Raw genomic sequence first — 19,959 nt, forward strand, 5'->3', positions numbered from 1 at the left:
GAGATCACCTCCCTCCCAACTACAGGCTCAGATTCACTGAAACTCTGAGACCAACTCTATTTTTTCAGGTAGGGAAACATCAAGAATCCTGTATCTGTTTTGTCCTGGCACATTAAATGAAGATGGCCTTTCCAAACATCGTCAGACACAAAAAAATATATTAAAATCTTAGCTATGGGTAATAATCCCATATTTGATATTTGCCTAGGTTGCTCTTCAATTAAACCACTAAACACACAATGTTCCAAATTCTTTTCTCCTTTAATATTTTACTCCTCTTGCCTTTGGGCTGTAGTTCTTATAGGCCCCTGGTCTGATGACCTGTTTCAAGTCACTTCTCTAGCTGCTGCCCTTGACTGTCCTGCTTTATTCACTTCACATGATCCCTTTAGTCTTAGTGCCGCTACAAATATGATTAAAATATGCTCAATTCCAGCCCTGAGGGACCTCCTAACCCTCCCAGTCTCCTCCTGCAGGCCACATGTTTTAACAGTAAATCAGCTCACTTGCTTCTGGTCCTATCCTAATCTTAATCAATGGGTTCCAGCACTGGGATTTTATTTGGTCTTTAATTTTCACCCTCTGCTCCAATCTCTAAAACTGAATGTGTCATGTTTCTTTGAATCTTATACCTTCATTTCTTTGGTCTTCCTGACTATATCGTGCTCCGGAAATCAAAGTCTTTTTGACTGGATTTTGAGCTCCAGACTCCCTGGGTCCTTTCTCTCCAGATCACTACCTATTATATAATCCTTGGTTTCCCCTAGTCACTTACCCAATTCCAGGAGAATTTGTGGCCATCTTTCTTTTAGTCTTACCCCAATTAAACTCCAGCAAGAGACAACCAAGAATTCATGAATACATATATATTTATTTAATTCATAATATAGCATTTCGGATGGGCTGGGATATTGTAGAGAAGGATGAGGCTGTGTAATCCACAGATGTTCATATTTCTGTCACTAGGAGAGACACTATTGGTCCAGAGCTCCCAATACAAACAGGCGTGGGGTAAAGCATTTGATAAAAAATAGTCCAACAATAGTCTAATAAATAGTCTAGCCAATAACAACAACACAGCATATGTCTGAAGCTGGCAGACTACACCATAAAAGGCAGTTTTGCCTGACCTGATGGCAATCAGTCTGGCCAACCTGTAATATACAGTCAAATACAGCCCATGGCTCCAAGGCTGCAGTTGGCTTCAGGAGCTAGAAATAAATGTAGGAGTGGTTCTTACCTACCTGCCTGACATTCTTCATTCCTTGAAGGAAGCGGTATCAAATATTTGATTTTATTCAAAAGTCCATCCATGGATTGCTCCATCTTGGTAGTCATATATTAATATGTAAACCATGGAAGTTTAGAAAATTCACCTAGTGTGTTTTAGCTGAAAAGAATGTATACGTGATTTTGCTGCAATCTGAATTTCACTGCATCCAAAGATTCATGTAGAATTGTATAATAAAAACACATCCAGATGCAGTTACCCTTACTTACAAGTAGCCACAACCTCAATGTGGCATCAAAATTTCTTTCATATTCTCTAAACAGGCTTAACTTTAGTTTGATTTTTTTGTGCTTTCTTCAATAAGACAATATAAAAAGTGGAAACAAGCATAAATTGCAGACATAAAATAATCTTCTGGCAGAAAAGGTTGTGGAGAACAGATCAAGTAGAGCAACAACAACAAAAGTTTATAGAGTCACCTTCTTTGAAAATGTTAAACACAGGTCCTATTCTCTTTGTCCAACTGGGTTTAGCTAGAGGTAGCCAATTACTTCTCTTAAGGTCCATGGCATTGCCAGGATTCTATAAAAGCCAAGTTATCTAAAATAAATATCTGGGGTCCATCACACCCCCACTGAATACTTTGTCACCGTGTTGTATCTTAGAAGCCATTTTTCACTGTTTGACTCGGAAGTTGGGACTTCAGAGTCAAACTTCATTGCTTACTCCAAACCCAGTTTAATTCTCCACTTTACTGAGTAGACTTAGCTCTGAGTGGTTTTTGGCTATAATCAAAATTTAAATCCACTTTCAAAGAACAAAGTTTGACAAGATTGAAATGTTATTGAAAAGAATGGTGCCATGTGCTCCAAAGACAATTCCCCAAGACAACTGCCAAAGAGTTTTTGAGGAGGACAGTGCTCATTTATTATGTAGGAGCCTTGTTACCTTTGCAAAATAGTATCAATACAACTCGAATGGAGTAGTAACCAAGCTTTTCTTCCCAGGAAGTAACAAACATCACTATGGGGATCAGAGTACAAGAGGGAAACTTTCATAATTCATTTTTTCATTCATACATTCATTCAATAAACATTAGCCAAGCTAATGTTCCAGACACTGTGCCAGGTATTAAAAATATAACAATAACAAAAGACACAGTCCTTCCCCTCAAAGTGTTCAGTCTAGTAGGGAAGATGACTATACATTAAAATTTTATGTGCATCAGAATCATGAGGAGCTTGTCAAAAATGTAAATTCCTGCCTATGTTCTCAGGCATTAGGTCAGGAGTGGGGTTCAAAAATCAATTGTTTTAATAAACATGAAAAGTGATTCTAACATAGGTGGTGTGAGGACCATGTTGAAAACCACACTGCTATATAACGTGATTATTGCTGAGAGAGGGGGATGTTGGGGGTGTCATGGGAGCTCCAAAGAGGGATGCATCATCCAGTCTAGGGAATAAAGAGTTTTTGGTTGAGAGAGATAGAGGTGAGGAAAGGTAGTCCAGGATAGAGTCGAAAGTAGGAAGGGGAAATTAGAGCTTTGTCCCCAGGCACTAAAATCTAAAAGACACCAAATTAAATGAACAGTTTTGGAAAGCCAAGGACAAGGTAAAGGAAATTGTACTACTGGGATGGAGGTTGCATTTTCTGTACTTACAGCATTTTCACACTATTCCTTTAAGAGAAATTTCTGTTGTTTACTCTGGGCATTAAAATTTTTAATCAGGTTTCTGCTGCAGGACCAGAGAATAACTTGTGTAAACAGTTAAACTTGGCTAGCTTAATCAATGTGAGGGGGAAAGTGGTAAAAGATGAAGCTGTGTAAGCAAACAGGGACATGAAAAGCCAAACTAAGGGGTTGGGACCTTCCACTGGGTGCTAAGGGAACTAGTGAAAAGTTTCATGAAGGGGAAAAATCATTTTTTTGTTAAGAATTTGAGGATAGGCCCTAGGGAAGAGACAAAGGTAACTGAGAAATGAAGGACACACATTTTACAGCACTGCTATGCTGTATTGGAGCTGGAGGTAGTGAAAGAGATTAATATTTATGGCACACTTAGGAAATGCCAGGCGCTGAGCTACAGAGTTTACACATCCTATCTTTTTTTAACCTTTGAAACAGCCTTGTGAAGTAGACATTATGTTACAGAGGAGGAAACAGAGGCCCTGAGAAGTGAAGTACTTGTCCTAGGTCACGCCGCTAATAAATGGTAGAGAAACTAGGATAATTTAAATCCAAAGGTTATGAGCTTTCCCCTACAGCAAGATATTTGCCAGCACTGATGAATTTTACTGAGGTAGCTCATTTCCTGATTAACAGTAAGTACATATGGTCTTTAAAACCAAAAACAGAATGTTGCCACTAGATATATATTTTTGAGCCTTCCTTCTGTGTCTGCATCAGTCTTGCCTTCCACATTTAGTGAACAAACAATACACAATTGTAATTGGGGAGGATTATATACTTTGTTTCTTCCACAGAATAGTAAGCCATTTGGCAGCAGGTAGGGTATTTTATTAATATGTGCCCACCCATGGCAGTATTTTGGTACCTGGCATCAAGTATTTTATTGAATGAATTAATAAATGAGCATCTACCAAGCCAGGGGAAAGGAAGACGGGAAAACTTTTGACATTTCAAGCCTCCAATCTTGGGGAGTTGTTACAGCTACCACTTTGTAATTGTACAACAGTAATATTTTCACAAATCCCAGGAGAAGACTTCTTGAAGCCAACTTAACTCCTGTAGAGGAGAAAGCTCTGGTTCTCTGACATCCCCAATCCCTTCAATGGAAATTAAAAAAAATCATAGACCACAAGGCTCCGTTCCCTTCAACTATACTGGTTAGGACTGGGATGAGGTTTATATCTGCATTTGTGTGGAGGGATTGGCTGAGCAAATTACTACTCCAAACAAAATTGCAAAAGGAATGATTATTTATCCTATTTAACAAAACAAACTGTTTTCAGGAAGATCTTAAGTACTTCAAAAGTGTTTGATCTGAAAATATAAGTACAGTTATGTGCGAATAGTTGGTGCCTCAATAACACTCTGTTTTTACTAATTAAGTAAAGCAGGTTCCTAAATAGCCTTCACTGTGCAGCTTTTAAAAGCTGAATTCTCATAACTGTATGTATTTGGGAATAGTAAAACTTTTCATTTAAAACAGTCTATGACAGAATTTTTAACAATTCAGATGGCCATTTTCACGTAGGTAGCATCACTTCTACCTGGATCAATTTTCTATCCAGCAACAGCATCTTTTGTGCAGTCTTATATCCAAATCTTTCCTAATCCAATAGAGCTCGTCCCATTATCTGTGTCATGGTTGCATGTGTATGTGTGTGTAACAAGAGGGAGGAGGGCAATGATGGATAGAGGGAGGAAAGAAATGTTGATTGATTTTGATGTTTCTTTTAGGGGACAAAAATGGATTGTGTAGCTTATTTTCCCTTCCAGTATATTTCTCACTCAAATAAGCAAATTAAAAATTTTTTTGCTCTAGTTCAAGTTAGTGTTTGGAAAAAAATTTTTTTGTGTATGTATACATAATATATAAAGTGAATATACATATACATACATACACAAGTGAATATATATAAGATGTATATATATATTCACTTTGTATGTTACATATACATATTCAGGGTTTCCTAACAAACCCTTGAAGATAGGTTTTCATGAAAAGTTAAATACAATATGTGATAATTTGACACTGTTCAAAATTCTACATGGCCAAACTGTCCAGTACTAGAAAGGCTGACCACCCCCACTTCTAGCTGGCTAGCCCCTTATTCAGGGCATCTTCCCACATTATTTAACTAGAATTACCCTAATTGCTTCCAATATAATTTATATCCTTAAGTCACTGGGAATTTTTAATTCTCCAATGACAACAGAGGCATTTTCTAAATTTTTCTCCAATGGCTTGAACCCAGACTACTCAGATAATTTGTGCTGAGAAACTCAATATATTAATTTAAATACAAGCTTTAATGCACAAAAATTAAATCTACAATATCTAATTATTTTGGATGCTTCAAACAACTTTATTTGTATCTCATATATTGAGCGCTAACTTAGGTGTAGGAGGGGAAGGACTGCTGAACTAGAGAGCCAGAGAATTACATGCTCTCCAGAAACTTAATGACAGGTTTTCATCCCAGAAACATAAGGGGATTCTTGGGGCCTGCAGTTGCATTCCTGCCGCTCAGGGTAATCAATAAAATCTGGGGCAGGCAAGCCAGACAGGATCATTAGGGATTTGTTCCAGATTGTAAATGTTGGACAAACTGGAAGAATGAAGGTCACATCAAAAGTATGAAGATGAAGAGAGTTAGCTGGGTCATAGAAAGACAGCATGTTGTTGTCATAATCCAGGAGGACACCCAGACGCTTCAACTGTGGGGGCACATCCACCAGCATTTCCTTGTTGTTATGTCTCACCACAAAGTTACTATTGCAGCGAGAGAAGACCCATGAGGAGGCATTCTTGCCAATCCATTCATTCTTTGGAGCTGATTTGTAGGCAATGCCAATTGCATACCTATGAGACAGTGGAGAGGAGAGAGAAATAAACATTTAAGAATGATCTGAGTTGTGTAAGACACCATATATAATATATATTAAATAGAATATATGTTTATTCCTTAGTTTACATTTAGATTCATAATGCTGATATCACCAGAGCTTTAAAAAGTTAGCAATTAGAGTGATGTGACAATTTCCATCTCCTAGCCCAGTATATTTTCCATGATTTTATTTAAAAGCTGGCAAATTTTTCTAGGAGTGGTTTTCATCACATACCTTTTAACCTTGACTTACTGGTATTATGGTTGTGCTATAGAATTGAATATCCTAGGAACCTAATGACCAAGGACAGAAAACAAAAGGAAAATGGGATCCACTCACCATGTTGAGGAACCCATGACCACCTCCCAGTAATGGCAGCCACTGTCAATGAATATATTTCCTGCTGCCCCATAGCACCCTGTGCCACTAAACCTCTCTGGGGTATGGCTCTTTTTTAGAGAGCTTTCATCCTTCTCCATCTGCAGTCCATCATTGGAGATCTTCAACTTCTTATGAGTCATTTTGGGATCTAATTTAAAGGGTTGGCCTGAAAAAAAAAAGTAGAAAAAAAGAAAAAGCACAATAAAATATCTTAAAATTCTACCTTTTCCCCCAGCATCATCACTGCCAGGGTATCCTCGATATGATGATCATTCTTGGTTCAGTGCAAGTTGGCTGCTGTTTAAATTTTATTAAGAAAACAGGCCAGAAGCCAGAGTTTTCAATAAAATAAGAATAAAGGTCAATCTCCCATAAAACGACCTAATTAGGCAATTTTGTTAGAGTGACTGTTCCATCATCAATGATCAGAGAAAACACTCATTGTGTAAGATCATTCACAACAGATAATTATTTATAACCATATGACAAAACCATTGTTACTGAGGGACCAGTTGTTAGTTGCTAGGTATGGCGAGAGATTTCTTATACAGAATGCTTCTGTGACAGACACTGTTGGCTAACACATTACCCATTCCCAACTTTTTCTCTCTTACTAACTTATGCTATAGAGGCTGGAAAAGCTAAATATTCAATTTCCCAGCCTCCCTTGCTGCTAGGGGTGGCTAATAACATGGAAGCAGATGGAAGTATAAGTCAGACAGAGCAGGGGAAACTTCTAGGAAAGTTTCTGTTTTCCAGAAAAAAATGGACCACCATTATATGTACCAACTCTTTCCTCTTGAGAGGAAATATGACATCTGGAAGTTGCAGTGGGCATCTTGCAGCCATGTGGCAAGAAACCAATGCACAAAGGGAGAAGGAGCCTGCATCTTTTATGACATCTCAGAGTGGCTGCACTAGCCCTGAACTGCCTACCTTCAAACTTCTTCCTACGTGTGTGTGTGAGAGAGAGAAGATATATATTATTCATGTAAACAACTAACAAATGCTATTTGTTAAGCTAAATTAGTTGCACTTTTTGTTATTTGCTGTCAAAAGCATTCCTAACAGATACGGCTTCTCTGCAGTAGGATTTTAATAGGTTATCACAAATAATGCTCTTTTATGAAATTGTTCCCTAAACATAAGGAGTGGAGTTCAGAGAAAACTCTTCACTAACATCCTCCCAAGCTACCAGTCATTTTGTGCATAGCTCTGTATCCACAGATCTTCCATGGGCACCAACAAACTCCTTGCCCAAAGTACAAACTCAGCAGTATAGCTCCTCTACCCACTGCCACTGCTTTTCATGCACTGCTGTGGGTGCCTTCTCAGCCTAAGTGTATTCTCCTGGCACGGAGAAGAAAATTGATCTTTCCTTTTGAAATCACGACAACGTACTGTTTGTTTTTAGTCGGGTAGGTTCACTGTTCCGACTGCCTGCTTGGTTTATGGCTTTAACGATGAAGATATAGCGAGTCCCGCTCTGGAGTCCATGCACTGTGTAATGGTTCTGTTTAATGTTGGGCACAATCATCCAGCTATCTACTGAATTATACAGGCCTGTAAAATGGGGAAAGACAAGGACATTAACCGGCAGGTAAGAGAGACAGAATGAAAAACACACTGAAAATTCATCATAAGCCACTCCCTCAAATGTGAACTTATTTTGTTTCCTTTTGAGTCTTAGAAGGCAAAATGAGATGAACCAGGGCTTATGATTCCATTATTTCATTACTCCCACAGAACTAGGCTTAGGCCAGGCTCCTTGCTTCTGGAAATTGAATGCAACTACTAGCAAAAGCTAGATTATTTTAATTTTTTGCCAGATAACACAGGAATGGCCACTATATAGATTCACAGAATCATCACTCTTATGGAGTCTCTGGATATTTACTCCAAACGTCCACTCCTCTGAGAGCTGAGACTGGTCTTACATGGATGGAGCAATTCTGTGCAGAGCACGGAAACACGGAAACTCAGCCAAAGGGACACCTAGATATTATATTTCCCTTATTTTGCAAATGTGAAACTTGGATTGAGAGAAGAAAAGTGACTTGTCCAAGGCCACAGATAGTCAGTGATGGTGCTGAGAGTAGAACCCTGGTATTTTTTTAAATGCTAGCCCAGTGTTGTCTCTACTATGTCACAGTTCATGGGGCAAACAACAATGTTCCTTTGTCTTGGCAAGGTAGTGAGGCTCTCAAGGCTTACCATTCCACTCTCCTACTCCTTCCTCAACCTTACTTCCAAAACTAGCTTGGCTCCACAGTGCCATAGGGAAGCCAAAGAGATGACATGATAACCAAAACATGCTATCATCTTCCCACTTTTACACAACACACTCTGTTGCATGATTCCCATTTTCATTTTAGGATGGGTGGTCCAGGAACATTTGGAATTTTTGTTTGTTTGTTTTTGAGATGGCGTCTTGCTCTGTTGCCCAGGCTGGAATGCAGTGTTGCAATCTCAGCTCACTGCAATCTCTACCTCCCGGAGTCAAGTGATTCTCCTGCCTCAGCCTCCCGAGTAGCAGGGACTACAGGCATGCACCACCACATCCAACTAATTTTTGTATTTGTAGTAGAGACGGGGTTTCACCATGTTGGCCAGGATGGTCTCGATTTCTTGACTTCGTGATCTGCCCGCCTTGGCCTCCCAAAGTGCTGGGATTACAGGCATGAGCCACTGCGCCTGGCCAAAAACATATCGTTATCTGGAATCTTCCTCCCTTCCAAGTAGAGGAAGGGATAAAAGAACTAGGCTTCTGCTTTTGATAGTTTTTAGACTGCAAACATGTTCTTAAACAGGAGAAATGTACATAATTAAAACATATATTTGGTAAGCTTTCAGCAAAAGGAAAACCAACATTCTAGTTTGTGGATTATCTAGACTTCTCTCTACTGTTATCTTCTTTTCAGTTAGTTTACCACTTTTTAGCCACAGTTCTACTGGAGGGTAGAAAGGGAAGGGCAAGGAAAATAAACAGTGAATTCAGTCATTTCTATACAACTCTAGTACAAGATTTAGTAAGGTTGAAAACCGAAAGTAGTAAATCATGAGTGTTTTGCAAGAGATCTGATCAAAAGGGTTTATAATTAATCTGAGGGGAAATTGAAGAGACTAAATTAAAATTAGAAAAAGAAACATAATGGAGGGCAAACAGATATGCTGGAGAAAGAAGAATAAGAATTGGTGGAGGTGCCCAGTGATTATAATGAAAAGACAGTATGGATTAAAAGGCTAGGAGCAATGTTTGAGGCCTTGTCTATGTTACCAATACATAGTATGAATTGCCTATGTTACCAATACATAGTATGAATCATAAGCTGCACACAAAATCTTAATGCAAAGAGGAAAATATATGATCTTCCAGATACACACCCAACAATACAAAGACAAACTTCACAATGAAGTACTATGCAGTTGTGAAAAAAGAATGAGGGAAATATCTCTATGAACTGACATAGAGTGATTTCAAGGAAATATCATCAATTGAAAAAAAACAAATTCCAATTCCAAAATATGTACATGTAGTATATATGCAGTACACTACTTTTTTGAGAGAAAGAAAAATAAGAAAACATGCATATATTTGTTTGAATTTACAAAGCAACAACAATAAAAACAGGAAAGATAAATCAAAAATTCATGAAGTTGGTTACCTGCAAGGGGTGGGGGTGGAGGAATAGGATTAAAAGGATATGGGAGGAAATGACATTTCTCTGAATGTACCTTTTTGTATAGCATTCTCTTTGGGAAACACATTGTTTTTCAAATTCAAAAAATTAAAATTAAATCAATACAGATGGGAAAGCTGGGGACTAAAACTGAAGGCAAACTGAAACAAACTCAACTACATTTCAGATGAACAGCACAACGTGGTGGGGGTGGGAGGAGAAACTCAAACAAATCCTGAAGTATTGTTAACCAGTTTGTTTTTGCAGTGGCATGACAAAGCAATTCAGAAACTATTTTTGATATATATTACGAGATTGAGCAAATGAGCACATGTGTTGATGTTGGGAGCCAGGGTTCATACTGTGGAAGAAGGAGCATACAAATACAGAATGGAGAAAGGCAGAAAAGAACCTATGGGGATGGGCTGGAATTGAAGGTATTGATGCAAACTCATGATGCCTAAACTATACATATATGAAGGATATATGCATATATATGTGTGTGCATATGCTTACATACATGGATGACTGTGTGTATATCTAGCATATCTAGCACTCAGGTCTTGGTCTCTAATATTGTCCCACTAAGAGAAACCAGGGTACCTTGGCAAAAAATGGCCGATTTCAAGGCTGGGACAGAATAAGGTCAAAATGAGCCTAGAATATTTTGTTATGCCAAAAAGTAGGGAAGTGCTCAAGAAAATGATGTGGTAATATCATAAGGACCCAGGAATCACCTTGAAAGGCTCCTAGTGGCTAAATCTGGACAATTTGAACACCAACTCAAGTAAGGGCAGTAAAGAATTATAAACAATTAAAAATGAGAATTCATCAGTCCATACTGATAAATAAACAAGTGGGAGGAAATGGAGAGTGGGGCTCTTGCTTATAATAGAACGCCAAGTGCTAACTTGAAAATGTGGGAGGGAGCACTCAACTAGAAAATCATCATTTTGCAATCATCATATTAATGATTGACTCAGGCAATAATCATCAACTGATAATAAACAAGGGTAGGGGTAGATGAGATGGTTTGATGAAGAAGCAGGATATTTTTATGGTTTTAAAGTATACCACACAGATTGATTATTAGTGGCAAAAGAAAAAGTAGTTACTACAGTGAATAAATCAGACAACATCTTTACTAGGTGATCAAAATTAGAATCACCAATGAAGGCAAGTGGACATCATGTGCCTCCAGATATTATATGCTAAGAAAGAACTGTACTGCTGAATATAATCATGAGAAAACTTCAGAAAAATAATCAAAATAAGGAAGAGTATAATGAAGTATAATAAAGACTTAAAGAAACACTTTTTGTAAAATGTCAATGTTATTAAAGACAAAGAAAAGCTGAGCAAATGTTCCAGATTAAAAGAGGCTAAAGAGATATGACAATTAAATGTAATACCTGACCCTAAACTATGACGGACAATATTGGGCTCTTTATATGTCATAAAGAATATTATTTGGTCAAATGTCAAAAACTGGAATATGAATGGTAGTTTAGATAAAGTATTGCATCAATGTTAAATTTCTTAAAGTTGGTAATTGTACTGTGGTTATGTAAGAGAATTTTCTTATTCTTAGGAAATATACACCAAAGAATTCAGAGGTGAAAGATCATGATATATGCAATTTGCTCTAAAATGGTTCCAAAAAACAGGGAATGTCAGCAAATGCTAAAGGAAATGGGATAAATATTAACAGTAGGTGAATTTGGGTTAAGAGTAAATGGGTGTTTTTTGTGCTAGACTTGCAAGTTTTCTGTAATTTTGAAATCATTTCTAAATTTAAAAAGATAAATATATGATCCTCTAGGTATTACTGAGATTTAGTAAGATGAGACTTATGATTGAATTATGGCAGTGGAAGTATACTTCTTGTTCAAAACAGAAAAATTACAATATGGAAGTCCCTGAACCTGAGTGTAAATGTGTGGTGGAGAGTATTCGCATGAGAGTGAAAATGTGGGGAAACAGAAGTTATGTCTTTCTGGTAGTATGTTATAGTCTGCTGGCTAGACAGAGTTTATGGCTAATGCTTTTGCAATGCAAAACACAAAATTAAAACAGAGGAGAGATAATACAGCAATCAGAAGACAAACACACTCAAATATCTGTTGGAATTCTCATTCACCTAATAGCATAATCTGAAACTTTATTGGTTGTGATCATTTCAAATCTTAGAAGAGGTGGAAAGAAAGTTAAAAATCAAGAAAGAAAGCCGAAAGAAAAGGTGAGGGGGCAATAATCCTCACCAACATGAATGGAATTTCTGGATAAAGAAAATGTGAAAAAACGTCAAAGGAAAGTAGCTCCCAAAACGGAGGTTCAGTCAACTGTAGCAGGCCAGATTGGCAGGTAGGATTGGGATACTGAATCTTCAAAAATACTTATATTCCTAGTAAAATGGTTTCTCATTGCCATCCAAAATTTTGCTTCAGGTCTCTGCCCTTGTCCTTGTTCTAACAAACTTTTCTATCAATAACTAGAGGAAGAAATAGAAGGCAGGCTGTGAGGGAAAGCAAGAATATTTGAAGGTAGAATCTGGATCCCAAAGGATTTTAGCATGCTGAAATGAAGTGTCAGAACTAACCAGATAAAATGTACTAGATAGAGATAAATTCAAGGCTTTGTGTTTCTGTTTTAGACATTCAATTGTATAAGAATACGATTTGGAATGCATAGAAAATTCAGTTGACCATATGCTCAGTAAATAGTCAGTAGTCAAAGTCACTGCTGAAAAAAAATGTACAGGGCAAGGGAGCATCAGTTAATGCACAAGAAAAATAATCCAGCTATCCTCTGTGGTGGTCAGACCACTTTTGGAGTACTGCATTCACTTCATTGACAGAACATTTTATAAAGCACAGTGATATACAAGAGTGTGTCTACAAAAATGATACTAGGATGACAAAAGATCTGAAACCATGCCATATGAGGAGCAATTGAAAGAAAGGAGGATTCCTAGCCTGGAAAAGATAAAATTTAGAAGGACATAGGAACTAACTAAAATTATCTGAAGCGATGTTATGTGAAAGATGGATTAGGTTGGTAATGACACACAAAAGGTCAGAACTTGGACTAACTGGTTGCTGTGGTTTACTTCAAGGAGCATTAAACTTTGAAGTTTGACAGGCTCAAGCTGCAACGTTGACTCCATCATTTTGTAGTTCTGTGACCTTGGGCAACTCACTCAACTTGAGCTCCAGTTTCTTTATCTATAAAATAGAGTTAATATCACCTATTTCATAAAGCTAAGTAAGCACCCATGAGGACTAAATGAGATAATGTATGGGAGCATTTGTAAATGGCAAAGCATAATACACATGCAAATTATTATTGTTGTTATTATTTATTAAAAGCAAGAGTTAAGCCTCTTATAAGGAAGCACTGGCCATTATTTATAACTGTACAAAAATCAAATGGGCTGTTTTGTTAGAAGTGAGCTACCCATCACTAGAAATGTTCAAGCAGAGACAGGATGATTATCTACTGAATGTCTGGCAGGAGGGAAGAAGACTAGATGACTTCTAAGGTCCATTCCCATTCTAAGATGCTATGAGCCTATCACTGTTAAGAATTATCCTTTAAGCTTTTCTTTACAAAGGACTATATAACCTTGACAACAGAGGTGACAACCTTTAGATCTTTGTCACTTCTCAGACTTCTTAATTCCTGGGAGATGACTGCTTTCCCCATATCAGAAAAAAGCAGCACAGTTGTTGGCGCTAAGACTTTCCAGAGTAGGAAAGACAAGTAAATTGGTGAAGCATTAGAATTTGTGTCTTCACAACCTGAAGAAATACCCAGGAACATAGCTACATGGGTCAAGTGGCTTAGGTTGGAGCTGCACGAGGCAAGTGTTTTTTAGAGTTTGATCCCCAAATGTCCTCTCATCTCCCCACCCCAACTTGTTACAAAACAGAATTCTGCCCCAGATTTGTCACAAAACAGGAAAAGGAAGCCTATTTGAAGGGTTTACTTAGAAAAACTACTCTCATGTCGGCCTGTGAAGTCAGACACAAAAGCAGGAACAAAAAGATAAAATACTAATTTGCAGCTATGGCAATGGTATTTTAGGTTGGAAATCTGTTCCAGTCTTGAATCCAGCTTTAATTTTGCTTTTGTTTCCGTTTCCACCCGCCTACAACCCAGGGCATTGAGGGGAACTTTCAGCTCATCCCCTCTTGACTGCATTGAGTGAAGTTCCTGCTCCGCTTTGTCTTGCTCCAGTTCACCAGAAGACGAAACCATAACATGTGAGCTAAACAACAACTTTGTTAACTTCTTTTATTTTGTGGCACACTGACATGTTTTCATATTTAGCATAATTCTCGGTGGAAAAGAAGAAGTAAAGGGAAGAGCGACAGAGGCAGGAGGCTTGTCACCATATTCACTAATATAGGTGCGTTTGGTAAAGGAAAAGTCTTTGAACGTAATGTATTTTACCATGATAATGAAGTGGTAGAAGAGTCAAGGAGAGAGATGTTCACACACACAGAACCAGCAATGATGGTGGCTTAACTACCCTGGAACAAGTACCAAGTGGTACTCTCCTTGGGAAAGTGGAATGACATGGATTAATCGAGGAAAGGCTAAGGGCTACATAAGTGAATGGGAATGGCCCCAGTAACTGCCCAGCAAGGAAATATACAACTTGCTTGTTACCCATCAGTAACGTCTTTGTAACGCCCTGGGAAGCTTACACTGTCTATGAAACACTATACTAAACAACCTAACATGTCTTACAAACACTTGCCTCGTGGCGCCCCGGCCAATCTTGAGCAGCTTACTGCTTCCTTACATTTCCTTATCTCTGGCCACAGGCCCCAACTACACCATGACTTACTGATGAAGTTAGCCTGGCCAGTGAATATGGTGTACTGAAGCTCATAGGAGCTGATGCTGAACTCATCATCCGAGATCCAGTGGACTGTAATGGTGTCATGGGAGGCAGTACAGAGTTCTTCTCGGATAGATGGTGGGTTTGGGGCTGTAAGGAAAGGTGGAAAAGAAAATAAGGAAAGCACAGCCTCTTCTGGAATTTTACAATTGTACTCTTCCTGCCTAACCCAACATGTCTTGAAGAGGTGGTTTTCTTAATATAGAAGCTTTGGATTGCATGAAACATACAACATGAAGCAAAATGCTGAGACCTCAAGCTCTCTAAAACCACTTTTGCTACAATGAAAATATTTTAGGCAAAGCTATAAACCTAAACCTAAATTTTTGTGATGATTGCCCGAGCTGTCTAATCACCTGTATAAACACTTATGTAGACATTAAAGTGATTATATGGTTTTCTTAACAAATGGTCTTCAACTTACTGTTATTTTTAATTTCAGAATGAGTTTTATTATATATATTTTAGACATAAATCTCTCTCTATATATAGATTTAGATTATATATATATATATATATTTCTTACATTTTTCTTCCTGATCTGCTAATTCCTAACCGTCCCTAAAACCATTTGGGTTTACTCTCATAACAAGAAACAATACATTGCTTTTAGATTTATAAGGACAAATCTATCAGCAATTTCTTGTGTTTTACTCTTAAGTATAGATGGTATACCCATTCTGACCCTAGAAATAGTTAACAAATCATAAATCATCTTTTTTTCTGTTACATGAACTAAAATATGTTTTGTCTGAAAATTTACATGCATCATTTTAAAAATTATAAAACATTTTCATTATATTGTCCTTTTCAAATTATTTTTAAGTAAAAGCATACCAGAAAAAAAAAATTGGAAGGAAAGCACAGTATTTTCACACCTGTTAAATAATCTAGCCCCTCAAGCAGTTTCTTTTCTCTGGAAAAATCTAAAGCAAAGTTTTCAAAGGCATCATTAAAATTGATGTCTGGAATCAGAACTTGAGAAGATGCAGTTGCCATAGCGACCCTGAAAAAGAGAAAAGTACATCAATATACATCAAAATAGGTTGCAACCTTCATCCAGTGTTTGATTTCTGGTTTAACAAGGTGAAAATAAATGACTTGCAAGGCTTGATTTATTAAGTGAAAATACCGTATCTGTGCCTTTCCAATGGAAACCATTTAAATTTTAATCATCAGGAACCAATGAAGAGTTATACCATATTTATTCACATATGTTCACCCCTCAAACACACTCCCCCATCCGGTCTTAATTTTGAGAAGTAAATATAGGATGTTTTCTCCTCTGCATCATTTTCCATCTGGCAGGCAGCATCAAAACTTGACCTTTAAAGGCTTGGTAAGAACACTTTGAAAGATATTTTTCTTTTTTGTTTATGCTAGTCAGCAAGCCAGCATGCTAGGTTAACACCTTCCCTAAATATATCCTTTATGTGATTTTTTTTTTTTTTTGAGACGGAGTCTTGCTCTGTCACCCAGGCTGGAGTGCAGTGGTGCCATCTCAGCTCACTGCAATCTCCACCTCCCCGACCCCCTTCCAGGTTCAAGCGATTCTCATGTCTCAGCCTCCCTAGCTGGGCTTACAGGCGCCCGCCAGCAAGCCCAAGTAATTTTTATATTTTTAGTGGAGGCGGGATTTCGCCATGCTGGTTAGGCTGGCCTCAAACTCTTGACCTCACGTGATCCATCCACCTCAGCCTCCCAAAGTGCTGGGATTAAAAGCATGAGCCACTGTGCCCAGCCTATGTGATCGTTTATAATATTTATATTTCACTTTATTATCCTCCAATTGTATAGTGCTATGATAGTTTTATCTTCCCAACTAATTCTAAGAGTCTCAAGAGCAGGGTTCATATTTTTGTACCCCTTAATATCTTCCTAGCCCCTAACACAGCGTTTAACACATAGTGAAAGAATAATTGATGAATGAACAATTGAATGACTAACAACAAAATAACTGCTAACATTTGTTGAGTGCTTAGTATATACAATGCACTGTGCATTCACTTTACATACATTATCTAATTTACTCTTTACCATAACCCTATGTAGTAGATGTTATTTTCATTTTGCAAATGAGAAAGTTGACACATTGAAATGCTAAGTAACTTGTGCAAGATCACACAACCAGTAAGAGTCAGAAATATAATTGAGCCCATATCCATCTAATTCTAAATTCTATACCCTTAACCATTTAGACTGTTCTTTTCTTCAGAAAATTGAGGTATATTTTACATACTTCAGCAATTCTTAGCCATCATTACACATCAGAATTATCTGGAGGAATTTTGCAAAACTCTACATGTTTTAGTTCTGTGCCAGATCTTCTAAATTAGAACCAATGAAGATCCTTGAACATGTAAATGATGGTGTGGAAAGAAAAAATTACTTGGCAACAATATGTAGGTTAGAGGAGAGAGAAAAGGCGTTGAATGTAGGACGACCAGAGAGGAAACTTTTATAGTGAACTAGTTGTAAAGGGAATGAAGAACTGAAAAATACATATCCTCATGTACATATACCCTGCTACACATCTACCAACTATATCTCTTGTTTCTGAAAATAGAGATGTTTCAGGGATAAGCTGCAGGCCAAATGAAAGACTAGCTCAATACAATCATTAGGTCTCACATTGAATAGCCAGTCTTCCATGATTTGGTGAATAAGGAGACAATAACCTGTAACAGTTAATCCAGAAAATTAGCTCATGGAATTTCTTTCTGGCCTTTCCAATCTTCTTTATTTCCTCCATCCATCTATCCAATATTTACTAAGCAAAACTAATGTGCCAGATACTGTACTGGGTACTGGAGATACACAAGGTGAACAAGTTTGTTGTGGTTCTTGCCCTCAAGAGCTCAGACATTATGGAGGAGAAAGACAATACATGGGCAATAGAACTGCTGCTACAAAGGGAGTAGAGTGTACACAGGAGTTATCTGAAAAGACTTGGGATCTAAGGGAAATCTCCCCTGAGGAAGTCAATTTTAACCAATGACCTACATAATGAGTAAGAATTAACTAAGCAAAGACTATGTGGATGTGTGTGTGTTCTCTCTTGCTTGAAGCCTGCAGAATGAGATAGTCAGGCAGGACCTTGTAGGTCATGTTACAAATGTTGGATTTTATCCTAAGAATGATGGTAGTCACTAAGCATTTTAGGTGGGGAAGTAATATGCTGAAATTCATGTTTCAGGAAGAGTACTATGGTTTCAGTGGAGGGATTGGAAAGGGGCCAAATTGGAGGCAATAAACCAGATTTTAAAGTTTCTTGGAATGAGCATGAATATAGGCAAATAAAACAAAAAAGGTTAATTCACAATGCATGAAAACAAATGGCCAAGAAATATATTAAAAAGTCTAACTATATGAGAAATCAAAGAAATGTAAATTAAAATGAGATAGCATTTAAATTACAAACAAATGACAGCATAGGAGCTTTTATACCTATATTCAATAATGCCTACATATTTGTATTAGGATTGAAATTGAGACATATTTAGAAGGCCAATTTAGCATTAAATTTCAAAATAGTTTAAAATATAAATCTTTGACACCACAGTTCTATTTCATAGAATTTTTTTATTATGGAAATAATTGAGATGTATACCAAGATACAACTACAAGGGCACTCAACACACCATATGTAGCCTAACTGTCTAACAATGGAGACTAAGTTAAGTAATGTACTACATATCAAAAGACAAAATAACATGAAGCCATTGGAAATCAGGTTTTATAATAATATCCAATGCCATAAAGAAAAGTTTGTGATATATTGTTTCAAATGTAGAGTATGATATAGTTTATGTAGCATGATATCATGCTTGTGAAATACATCTAAATAGAAATGTTGGAATACTATATTCCTAAATGTTAACGGTGGCTGAAAGGTTAAGAATGGGTTACAAGTGACATGGTGGGATATGTGTGTGTGTGTGTGTGTGTATCTGACTGTCTGTGTTTTTTTATTTAAGCAAAAGACAACATTAGCTATCTTGTGGCAGTCTCTCAAGGCCCTGGTCTTTATTACAAATATTATAAGGTGTCATTTGTAAGGAGAAAGGCATACCTTTCCCAGCTAAAATTTCGTTTTAACTGAAGTCATGGTGCCTTAACACAATACAGTGCATAATGGTGGAGGAGAATTTCAGACCCTGTGTGAGACCAGTACTGAAGTTGGGTAGATGATTCTCAAGTCATACTACATAGATAGCCATCTATTCCACGTACACCTCAGGTTATACTTGAGCCTGTGAAAAGAAGATTCAGATAGAGAGTTGGGAATCATAACCATCTAGATGGTAATTGAAGCCCTAGGAACCAATGAGTTTGCAGTAAGGAGACTCTATAATGAGAGAAGAGAATAACCTAAGACAGAATCACAAAGAACAACAGCATTAAAAGAATAGGTCAAGGAAAAATTGCTCACAAAGGCAAAACAAAACAAGAATAACCAGATAGAAAGAAAACCAGGAGTGTTCATGGAAGCTAAAGGCAGAGAAATTTCAAGTAAAAATGATCAGGAGGACAAATGCTATTAAGAGATCAAGTAAGATGAAACAAAGGGGTGTCTATCATATTTAGTGAACTTAAAAAGAACACTGTCAATGGTGTGGTAGTGGAAGAAAACATTTCAGAGGGTTGAAGAGTAGAGATTATTAAACATAGTGGTTTGAATATATGTTTTATTTTTGCTTTCATGAAATCTCACTGAAATAACAGTCAAAGAATGAAATGTCATAAACCCACAAAGACAAAGAGAATGGAAAAGAGATGCCAACAAGTAAAAGATTGTCAACAAATGTTTGGAAGCTAGAAAGGGATGAATGTGTGGTAACCAACAACAGACCAGAGAAAGCTAGATCAGGAAGCCAACAACATCAACACAGAAAGTTGAAAGTTTGCATGAGGAACAACTAGATCCCCAGATCCACGCACACTAAACCAGAGACCACCCTTCCCTCATTCTGGCAGGATATGTGAGGTTTACTTTCTGTGAAGCTTTGATATTATACTAAAGGCAGTCTTAAAACTCTCAGCTCCCTTCCCTCCTTGGCTCCCAGAATGCTGGCAGCCAGGCTTATACCCTCCACACTGCCGCCCCACCAACCAAAAGCAGGAGATTGGAGGTTTCCATCCAAGGGAAACTGACCCGAGAGAAAAGACCTACAAAACT

The 19,959-nt window shown here is 37.5% G+C and overlaps 1 protein-coding gene across 4 annotated transcripts in view; it reads right to left on the reverse strand.

The window, feature by feature from the left end:
• Positions 1 to 851: 851 nt before the first annotated feature.
• The window catches only part of MID2 (midline 2), a 94,394-nt gene continuing 75,286 nt past the window's right edge, over positions 852 to 19,959 (reverse strand). For 3 of the 4 annotated variants that reach the window (XM_032250893.1, XM_032250892.1, XM_032250890.1), the window contains 5 exons: positions 15,659 to 15,786; positions 14,637 to 14,870; positions 7,593 to 7,754; positions 6,150 to 6,357; positions 852 to 5,784 (listed from right to left, as the gene is read on the reverse strand). In XM_032250893.1, the coding sequence (XP_032106784.1) occupies positions 5,382 to 5,784; positions 6,150 to 6,357; positions 7,593 to 7,754; positions 14,637 to 14,870; positions 15,659 to 15,786 (1,135 nt within the window). In that variant the 3' untranslated portion in view covers positions 852 to 5,381. The remainder of the gene's footprint in view (positions 5,785 to 6,149; positions 6,358 to 7,592; positions 7,755 to 14,636; positions 14,871 to 15,658; positions 15,787 to 19,959) is intronic. The other variant, XM_032250891.1, reaches the window with a different exon arrangement.

Source organism: Sapajus apella, unplaced genomic scaffold (assembly GCF_009761245.1).
Source record: "Sapajus apella isolate SASKATOON/1434 unplaced genomic scaffold, GSC_monkey_1.0 scaffold73, whole genome shotgun sequence".
NCBI lineage: Eukaryota > Metazoa > Chordata > Mammalia > Primates > Cebidae > Sapajus > Sapajus apella.